General features: G+C 37.4%; 2 protein-coding genes across 3 annotated transcripts in view; both read right to left on the reverse strand.

The window, feature by feature from the left end:
* LOC111487616 (structural maintenance of chromosomes protein 6B-like) overlaps window positions 1–4,711 on the reverse strand; it is a 12,737-nt gene extending 8,026 nt beyond the window's left edge. Inside the window, exons 1-10 of one of the 2 annotated variants that reach the window (XM_023135084.1) lie at window positions 4,365–4,711; window positions 4,015–4,120; window positions 3,379–3,512; window positions 2,581–2,636; window positions 2,258–2,344; window positions 1,869–2,189; window positions 1,525–1,644; window positions 876–1,010; window positions 250–326; window positions 99–174 (exon numbers count right to left, since the gene is read on the reverse strand). In XM_023135084.1, the coding sequence (XP_022990852.1) occupies window positions 99–174; window positions 250–326; window positions 876–1,010; window positions 1,525–1,644; window positions 1,869–2,189; window positions 2,258–2,344; window positions 2,581–2,636; window positions 3,379–3,512; window positions 4,015–4,120; window positions 4,365–4,503 (1,251 nt within the window). In that variant the 5' untranslated portion in view covers window positions 4,504–4,711. Of the gene's footprint in view, window positions 1–98; window positions 175–249; window positions 327–875; window positions 1,011–1,524; window positions 1,645–1,868; window positions 2,190–2,257; window positions 2,345–2,580; window positions 2,637–3,378; window positions 3,529–4,014; window positions 4,121–4,364 lie in introns of those variants that run through there. The other variant, XM_023135093.1, reaches the window with a different exon arrangement.
* A 1,100-nt stretch (window positions 4,712–5,811) lies between these two features.
* Window positions 5,812–9,660, reverse strand: LOC111488199 (leucine-rich repeat receptor-like protein kinase TDR). Its single transcript, XM_023135877.1, has 2 exons — window positions 6,714–9,660; window positions 5,812–6,427 (listed from the first exon to the last, which is right to left on the reverse strand). Exons 1-2 carry the CDS (start codon window positions 9,388–9,390, stop codon window positions 6,027–6,029), a joined length of 3,078 nt encoding a protein of 1,025 aa, XP_022991645.1. The 5' UTR covers window positions 9,391–9,660; the 3' UTR covers window positions 5,812–6,026.
* Between the last annotated feature and the right edge of the window lie 979 nt (window positions 9,661–10,639).

Consider the following 10,639-nt stretch of genomic DNA (forward strand, 5'->3'; position numbering starts at 1 on the left):
AAAAAAAAAAAAAAAAAAAAAAAAAAAAAAAAAAAAAAAAAAAAAAAAGTTTGCCGCACAATATCCAGTGTATTTCCGTGGAAGGATTCTTGTTTTACCTCTTCAGCAATCTTTTTTATTTCACTTCTCCCACTGTTTAGACTATCCAGTAAGCCATTTTCCTCCTCCTTTAACCTGTAACTTGATTCAATACGATGGACTACAATTCTTTTTTTAAAAACGGACCTACTAAGCAAATAAGTAAATAACCTCATGACTGTTGACTTAGCAGCTTCAGTCTCCAGTTCGAGTTCCTTCAACTTTTCCTCAATTTCAGATTCTTCAGCCTACAGGTAGTTAATAAATCATCGGAGGTTGATATTACAGAGGAGGGCAGTGAAAATTACATGAGAAAATATAGGTTATCTACATTATAAAAAGATCGAAAGACATAATGCAATCGAAAAGATTATTTGTCACGAACAGTATAGATAGAACCTTGACCGTATCAAACAAGTTTTAAGAAACTGCAGAGAAGACGTCTCATTGCCAAGTGAACAATGACATAGATTTATGGATCCTTGTTTTAAATATATGAGATCGGCAATAGCTTGAAGATCAATGGTAGAAGCATAATTTTGGAAGGCAATAAGTGCAACTACCAATATAAACTGATCGTATGTAGATAAATACACGACTTGCATACATCATACATACAAATATGGCTAAGGTAGAAGAATATATTCAGAAGGGAAATACATGCGCAACCCAACTACTAATTGTTGATGAGACATGCACAAATAAATAAATCAATTAACCATAAATAGAATCAAGTCACCCTCGTCCTGACTCTCTCCTTTCAGTAAGGACATACAAAATCCAAGAGAAAGGGATACCTGTGTATTTCTTATGTGCTGCTCATGAACATCGTGAACTTGTTGCTCAAGCAGCCTAACACGTTTTGCCATCTTTTGAATGTAGTTCATTTTGCGGCCATGTTCCTCTTCAAGCCCGAGCTTCTCTCTTGTTGCCTAGAAATTTTGTTTGCATTGGATTATTTATCAGAAAACATGAAGGATGGGACTACACTGACCAGAAAGTCTCATAAGGTATATGCATTAAAAATTTAAAATAAAAGATAATAAAACTAATAGTTACTAAACGGCAGAGCAAATAGTGACTGATATTTTAAAAATTAAAAAAGAAAAAAAATATACGAACAGATATTACACTATTGTTCATATGTTCAATATCATAGGCTTCAAAATTGTAGATTCTGTGAGATGTATTTTGAGAAATAAAATATGGTTTAAGAGGGATCCTACCACGAATATATTCAAGGGCACTAAAACAAGCTTTGTCCACAAATTAAAAGACAGTGGAAATACCAGGAGAAGAATGCAACGTTCTTTTAGAGGAAACACGTATTTCATTGATATATGAAATATTAATAAAGGAGAAGAAGACCCGAGAGATAAAATACAACTTTGTAGTGCTTAAAAAGAAATCAAATTTTCAGCTAACTACTTTTACGAACTCCCTTACCAAGGAAAGGGTTTCTTGCAATTCGTCCTTCAGTCTTCTAACTTCCGAAGTTTTCTCCATCATGCTTGCAATTTGAGCCTTCTTCTCGATAAAGCGTTCTCTTAATTTTTCTGCCAGACCCTATTGCACCATTCAGAAGTTCAATACATTACATAAGATTAAGTACCAACTACCCCTGATGTGAAATAAAACAAAGAGATAAAGTCCAATGGATACTCCACAGCTCCAAAAGGCAGAGATAACATAGGTAGACATACTATATTAGAAAACATTCCAACATTAAGTTCAACATGAGTGTGTGGTAAGAGAGATGCTTAGCATAACCAACATAGTAAATTACTAACCTGTTGGTGATCAATTTTTGCTCGACAAATAGGAATGCGATCTTTGAGCTTTCCTATTTTTACACTTTGCTCCAGAAGCTGTTTGTCTACATCATATACCCATGACCACGCAAGCTTCTTCTTTAACTGTTGGACTTGTTGATAGATTTCCTCTACGTGCTCCATGTTTTTAATTTTTCCTTGCAGCTCATTTAGCTCCTTCTCCACAGGTCGTATGGTAGACTCCAAGTCATCAACAAGTGCATTCGCAGATCTCAGTTGATGAAAAATGTTTTTCAACAGATCATCAACTTGCTGGAGAAGAGTAGCTTTGAAGAAAAACTGACCAATAGAGTGTCGTTAGAGCAACCATAACATCACCAGAATGTGTAGAAAACAGCTTTCATTACCTTGAATTTGTCTTTGTCATTCCCAGAATGCAGGAACTCTCTACTTTTGTCCTGACTCATTATCACACACGGGTTCTCAACATCTATCTGCATAAGATAAAGCATTTTATCTTTTACTGTTGGAGATTGAAAATGCATAACATTTTATATCTCCTTTAAGTTCTAGGAAACATGGATGTAACATCTATATGACATAAATTGGTAACTAAAAAAAGTCCCTTAACATTCACATACCATGCCCTCGTTACTCAATCTCAAAAAGTACTAACGAACCTAATATGACCCAAATATACAAACCCAAGAATAGAAAAGCAACGACTCACATTAAAATGGTCTACAAGCTCTCGTAGTTCATCCCTCCGACTGGAAACCTTCTTTCCTGTAAGATACCATAAGAAAAAAATACATAAATAATGGTTGTCAACCCCATAAAATTATGAAATGATAGGACTGCACTTTGCAGTACATCCATCTCTGAAATATTATTCACAAGAACATTATGGAAAACTGCAGTATCAAATTACTGGATAATTAAGACAGTATATGAGAAGACCAGTGCAAAAGTAAAACAGAATCATACAAGTGTATTGACAATATAAACTAAAAATCATCAGCCAGAACTCAGGTGTGAGACCTGTAACAAAAATGGCTGCCTTCGATTCAACCACCTCTCCCTCACTTTATTTATTACAAGTAATGCTTACTTCATGCATGGGAAAATTGATATGAAAAATTATCTTTGGCCTTCAATTTATTTTAATAAATAAGTATATACATATGTCAGTTTACTACTGAATACATATGTCAGTTTACGACTGAACCACACCTGGAACTGAAGGAATCCAGGAATGAACCACGAGTTAAGTATTACTCATTTATGGACCTTCTTACTAACGAACACCCCAATTTGAAAAATATACCTTAAATAATAAGCCTGTCACAATTCTTACCAAGTTTTTGACAAAAATGTATCTGCTTTTTAAATACATGGATCAACATATTCCACATTTCCAAAACTATTGAATGATTGATGAGTAGAACTTGCAGGCAAGAGGCTGAACTTACTAGATGAAACAAAATATGTATAGAAGGTGAAATTTTAAAACAAAAATGTTCCTAACCTTGAGAATCTTTCAAAACAATGGCACCTGAGGCTTCGGAAATCCTTCTCTCTATGATTATAACATTACCATATATTCCAGGCTTAAAAGCATCCTCCCCGGAATTTTCCATTTCAACTTGGATGACAGCATGACTGTTAAGATCCAATACTGTATATGAATTAGAAACTCAAAAAGGATATTAAAAACCTGTAATACAACTTCTTAGAACTTCTAGGTAAATGCAGTGGAATTAAAGCCTAATTCAAATTACAGTTTCAAAAATATCTGTAATACCTAACCAGCGAAAACACCACATACTCCACAATATTAGCAGAAATTCCATATCATATCATTAGTAGTGCGTAGTTTCAATAAGATGCAGCTTAACAAATAGTCCAGCTATAGCACAGGGGAAGAAGGAAAAGTAACATTAAGGATTGAATCCAAATTATAAGGTGACCATCCATCTATGATATCAAATCTTAGAGTATCTATCAACTAAATGTTAGGATATGACAGTTATCCCATGAGATTGGTCAAAGGACGCGAACACTGTCCCGAAACACACGCACACAAAAGACCTGAATAGCTCAAGACAAAAACATCTGGCAGATGCATTGGCCAAACGATAGAGAGCAACACAAGTGAACAAACCTGCAACCAGTTTTAATAAAATCCTTCAAAGTCGACGCCCTTTGGGTGCCTCTAGCTCGGCAGCCGAATGCAACACATAAAGCAGTCAGTATAGCACTCTTACCACCTGCAAACATCAAACTTCCTGGCATAAACTTCTAGTGTAAATTGCAACGACATTAGAAAATTTAACACTGCAGCAATGGACAATCCAAATTATAAGTCTTTTTTCTTTCTCCAGCAGAACTCCTACTACGAATTCTTTCTAGCCCCCTTCTTCGCGTCAAACAAATTCCTTCAAGCACAAATGCGTGTAGAAACAGATAAACCCAAAAAAAAAAAAAAAAAAAAAGGGCGTCTAATCTACTTACTTCCGTTCTGCCCTGTAATGAAATTGAGCCACTCGCCAAACTCAATATACAAGTTGCTGTGACACATGAAGTTCTCCAACCGTATACTTTTGACTATTCCTGCTCCGCGGCGAGGAGGAAGATCCCTGGAATCAGCCATTTTGAAGCTTTTTAGGGGTTCTGCGGATCCTTGAGGAGGGGCAAGGGTAAAGATCGGTATTGGTGAAGAAGAATGAAGATTTTTGAAGCGAGAAGAAGGGAAAATATGCGGAATCTTATTCTGTAACTGGACGAGAATGAAGTTTCTGTGGCGGGAAGGTCTTTGTATTTCCCTCTTCTGTTCTTCCACTGGAGTGCGAATGCTTGTGGCGCGCTTACTCGTTGAAAACAAAAAGAAAAAAAAAAAAAAAAAAAAAAAAAAAAAATTTAATTAAAAATATTGTTTTTTTTTCCTTGGTGTGGTTTAAAACTTGTCGAATCAAATCTTAAAATTAAGGTTTTTGAAAAAATTATAATATTTAAAAATAAATAATTACCCTAAAATTAATGTGTATGTGACTTCTAGAACAAAAACTATTCATATGCAATCCTTCTCCCGATTAACTCCATCTTTCACAATGTGTTGAACAGGAAAATTCAATTGCCTTAGTTCGTTTAATGTTAATTTAGCCGACTTGACGACCTCACTCTTCTCGTTCTTTGTAGTTTTTCTTTCGATCGACACGTGCTCCATACTCCTTGGTTGTTTGACGGATTGGACATGAGTTTTAGAGCTAGAGGAGCTTCTCGTTTTAATTTTTGTTTTTTTCTTTTCAAGAACATCATTGTTATTTGATTATGCTTTGCAGACTTGGTTTGATTTTTCCCGAGCCTATTTAAATGGAATCTCAATCGTTTGAATGTTGTGAATTTTTTACCCGTTCATTATGTTTTAAATGCTCACGGTTGTTTACTTTCACTTTCGCTCGTTTTCAAAAGCTACGTCATGCATGTTTGTAGTACCAACGTTTTAAGGTATAAAAATAAAAAAATAAAAATAAAACGATAGTTTTTATAGACTCGCTCATACTGTAAGCACTAGTTTTCTACATAGTCTAGCTTAAAATAAAACGTCTCGTCGTTCGAGATATATTTGACTAGTTTTTCTATAATTTTAACTTAAAAACCTGGTTTGCAAGTATTCATAGTAAAGAAACGCACTTTAATTCACGAGCATAGAAAGTCAAAATGAGAGAAGAGAGTTAGAAAGTTATAGAATAATAACAAAACCCTAGAAATAAACATTTTTAAGGAGGATTGTCCTCCTCGCTCACCCCAAAGAGAGTGGCTCGATCACAAAGCAAATCAACTGAAACGACACCAAATGCCTAAACAAGACAGAGACCTACTTTGCTTTCTACTTAACACAAACTTTTCAATATTCCCTCTAGCACATAGGGATCGTCCTACACATTGGGACGAAGCGTAGAGGTCCCTTTAACTTGTTGTACCAAAGTGGTTCATCGTAAAAAGAAGAACGATGGATTATAGCATTTCCTATAATTATATCGTTGGGCTAAAGAAATGGGTGAGCTTTTTCACTATACAATGACCATAACGAAGGACCGACGACGAAGGAGGAGGAGAAGGAGCACTCTTAACCTATACCAATCCCCACCAATTGAAAAAGAAAAAGAAACGATATTAACACTCGGCTACTATCTTGTGGTCTAAGAGAACATCAGTAGCTTCAACAGTGACAAGGTTCCCAGTAAATTTTCTCTTGGGTTTTGTTTGTTGTAGCATCAAAACAACGTCACGCATCGACGGTCGGTCTGCAGGGTTACGACTCGTACAAAGCAATGAAATACGAAGCATTTGTATCATTTCTTCTCTAATAGACGCACAAGACGCACCGACATCGTTGTCCAAAACTTGATTCACTCCATCTTTCACCTTAATCTTGGATCTTACCCAATCCACAATGCTATTCCCCTCGCCAAATTCAGAATCCACTGACCTCTTCCCGCTCACGATCTCCATCAACACAACTCCAAAGCTATAAATATCACTTTTTTCATCCACTTGAAGCGTGTAGCCATATTCTGCAAAGACGTAAAACAAGCTTCAAACATGAATCCTCTTGGGATTGGTTCAATAAAACACAAAAAATTAGAACGCCCATTTCATCGAGATCGAGTAGCTACAACCGATCCATTTAGAGACTGAAAGGTCGTTTCGTGAATACCTAATGTATTTTTTATTTTTTTATTTTTTTGGTTAATTTTAAGAATATTATTGAATATTTTTTAAATTTCAGATGTATTTTAAAAATAAACTATATGTTTTTTTAATTTAATTTAATATAATAGAAAAAGAAATTGTACAAACCTGGTGCAATGTAGCCGTAGGATCCAGCGATCACCGACATTGACTCATCGGTCTGGATCAACTTAGCGACGCCAAAATCCGCCACTCGGGCCTCCATCTCACCGTCCAATAAAATATTACTGGGCTTCAAATCGCGGTGCACGATGACTGGATCACAGTCATGGTGAAGATAACAAATCCCCTGTGCCACACCCAGTGCAATTTTATACCTAGTTATCCAGTCGGCCACCAAATTTTCACCCTTGTTTTTACCGTGCAGTAAATCGTCCAAATTACCATTTGGCATATACTCGTAGAGCAGCATCGTACACTCCTTGTTGCTGCAGCACCCTAACAATCTCACTATGTTCCTGTGCCTCACGTTCCCCAGTACCTCCACTTCCGCCAGAACCCCTCTCCGCCGTCGGATGTTCTCTTTATATTTACCCCACAATTTCTTCACCGCTATGATTTCGCCACCTGGCATCTCCGCTTTATATACCGTCCCAGTGGACCCCATTCCCAGGATCTTATCCGTCATTGACATACACTCTAACACGTCCTCCGCCGTGAAGTTCAACCGTTGAAAGGCGGTTAGTTTCCATGGTCCCGTTTCCTCGTCGCCATCGCCGAATCGACGGCTGTAATTCGCCTGAAAACATCTCGTCCCGGCTACTAATACGAACAGTCCGATTCCAAACGCCGCTGCCATTATCCACACGATTGCTCCCGTCGTCCGCCGTGGCTGCTGCTGTCGGACCTCTATCCCGCCATCGGAGAGCGCGTCGACAGCGCAGGGTTTTGCTAGAATCTCGCCGCAGAGACCGTCGTTGCCGATGAATGAAGAAGAGTGTAATCCCGGGAAGATTGTTCCGGTCGATGGAATGGGGCCGGTGAGCTGGTTGTATGATACGTCGAAGCTTTCGATTGTGCTACAGTTTTGGAAATTTGAAGGGATTGTACCTGTGAGGAAGTTTCGTGACAGATCAATGGCGGTAATCGACGGCAGCGTGGAAATCTCCCATGGAATAATGCCGGTTAACGAATTCCTGCTTAAATTCAGCGTGAGTAGCTTCTCGCAATGGCCGAACGTCCATGGAATACTACTGTTTAAATTATTGTCCTGGAGTTCGATCTCGTAGATAGATCTACACCCGACGAAATCGGGGATGCTACCGATGATTCTCGAAGAACTCGCCGAGAAGATCTGTAAGCTAGTCGAGTTCCAGATATTCTCCGGTAAGGAAGTTCCGAAGGCGTTCTGTGAAATGTTCAAGTACTGTAACTTTACCGCATTACCAAAATCCGCCGGAATCTCGCCGGCGAAGTTATTGTTACTGAAATCGGCGAATGTCAGATTCTCCAACATGCCGAAACCGTGAGGAATCGAGCCGTTAAGGAAGTTGTTTTGGATTCGAAGACGAACGAGAGACGTGCAGTTCGTTAAAGAGGCGGGAAGTTCGTGCCCTAATTTGTTGGAAAACAGAATGAGCTTGTACAGCTTGTTTCCATGGCAGAGATTTGGAGGAATCGGACCGGAGAGTTGATTCGACGACACGTCGACTTGCAGTAACTTCTCGTTCGAGCCGAGATTCTGAGGCAGTGGACCTGTGAGCAAATTGTTCCATAATCGCAAACTGGCGAGATTTGGAAGATCGCCAAGTGCTTGTGGAATTTCCCCACTCAGATCGTTCGCCATCAAACTCAGCTCTCTTAATTCCTTCAGATTATACAAATCCGACGGAATCGTTCCGGTTAGTCGATTCTCCGAAAAATCAAGCTCCTCAAGCGCTTCTAATTTCCCTAAACTTTCAGGAATTTCGCCGGTGATTCGATTTTTGAAGAGAAGCAGATTTTGCAGCTTCGTCATGTTTCCAATGTCCTGCGGCAGAGTCCCGGCGAGATTCGCTCCGGCAATATCCAAGTATTTCAGATTCAACAACAATGGAAATTCCGCCGGAATCCCGCCGGAGAAGGTATTGTAACCGATTTCCATTCTCTCGAGTTTGATTAAATACGCTAATTGCCCTGGAATTTGACCATCAAGAGCATTTCCAGCCAAATGCAAATACTTCAACCGTGACAAACCGCCATAACTCGCCGGAATACTGCCATTAAAGTAGCTTCCACCGAGGTTGAGCCATTCGAGGAACCGGAGATGTGCGAATTCTTGCGGTAATGGACCAGTGAAGTTGTTACTGTAGGCATCGAAAACGTTCAAGAACTTAAGCTTGGAAATCCCAGGTGGGAAAGTGGAGGTGAAGATATTATGACTAATATCAAGAGTCGTAAGCTGAGTGAGCTCAAAAATGGCGGTGGGGAACGGCCCAAGAAAGCTATTACCACTCAAATTCAAATAAACTAAGCTCGTTAAGTACTTAATTTCAGAGGGAATAAACCCAGTGAGATTCCGACGAGACAAATCCAAGGAGGTAATTTCCGGTGAGTTCTGATCACATCGAACTCCAGACCAAGAGCACCAAATCGGGTCATGAAAATCAGCTTTGGAGAAGGTGGGTTTAGGGTCCCAATCATGAAAGCTCGAAGAGGAGTCTTTAATGGAGGATTTGAGGGAAAGCAGAGAGAGAAGTTGAAGGGGCAAAACTGTTGGAGTTGAAGAAGTTGCAGAAAGAAGAAAAGAGACGATGATCAAAAGAACAGCAGAGATCAAGAACAGGAAACTGGAAGCTGTTTTCATGGCTGACGTATTGAATCTTTGGCTGAGCAGAGAGCAGAAGAAGAAGAAGAGACTGTAATTTTAAGGGAAGGAAGAAGATGATGAGTGTGGGAAGTGCTTTTTAGAAGTGCTGGGAGCAGAAGACATTTCATGATGATGGTGATGATTGGTTTTCTTCAGTGGGTTTTGGTTGGCGGCCATGGAGGAAGAAGAACACCCTCCCCCCATAACCTTAACTACTGGATCTCCTTCTTCTACAACTTGTTTATTTGTTTTTTTTTTCGAATTTTCCTTTAAAAAAAAAAAAAAATTAAATACAAACAACCAATAGGCTACTATAAATTTTTTGACCGATTTATTCATTCAATCACATTAGTTTTAGGTTAATTAATCGCAACTAATTACGAATTAAGCTAAGCTAGTAAGTATATAACGATGAATTTCGTTTATCTCAAATTACACATTATTGTTCGTGAAATTCATGCTTTATAATAAGAGATAAACACCTAGGTAATGTTTAATATATTCTTAACGTTTAAGTTTTCTTTTAATTCTTTTAGGATAAGTAAGAATTAATTAATTAATTTTATTTTTTTTGGTATGTTATTATTATTATTATTAATTTACTAGTAACTGAAAAAACAGTCCGGTATTATTTTTATTTCAAAATTAAAAATTTTAAAAAATTGAAGAAAAGTAACATATGATGAATCATAAATGAGCACCCTGCTCTTCAGACATGGGAGGCAGCTTTTTCATAATTTGTCTTCAATAAATTTTTAGCTTCATAATATGTTAGTATTGTTGGATGATGAAAGTCACACATCGGTTAATTTAGGGAATGATCATGAATTTATAATCTAAGAATACACTCTCCATTGGTATGAGCTCTTTTGAGAAGCTCAGAGCAAAGCCATGAGAGCTTATGCTTAAAGTGGACAATATCATACTATTTGCTTTAATTTTTTTAAACTTTCTACCATTATTTATATATTCGAACATTTTATCCTCTAATAAAATATATAAGAGATTTTTTATACAAATATATGAAAATTCATTTTTTAAAAAATAATAAATTCTCTATCAGAAAAAAAGGGAAAATAATTTTCAAAAAGAAAAAGAGAGAGAGAGACAGTTGAATAGTTTAAAAATCAGAGCGTTTGTCATTCATTCCTTAATCCGAACTATGAGTTTATTCCAACAGAATCTGTCTATTTCCTTTTTTTTTTTTTTTTTTTTCATTTAAAATAAAAAAATAAAAAATAAAAAA

The sequence above is a fragment of the Cucurbita maxima genome, unplaced genomic scaffold, assembly GCF_002738345.1.
Source record: "Cucurbita maxima cultivar Rimu unplaced genomic scaffold, Cmax_1.0 Cma_Scf00001, whole genome shotgun sequence".
NCBI classification, from domain to species: Eukaryota; Viridiplantae; Streptophyta; class Magnoliopsida; order Cucurbitales; family Cucurbitaceae; genus Cucurbita; species Cucurbita maxima.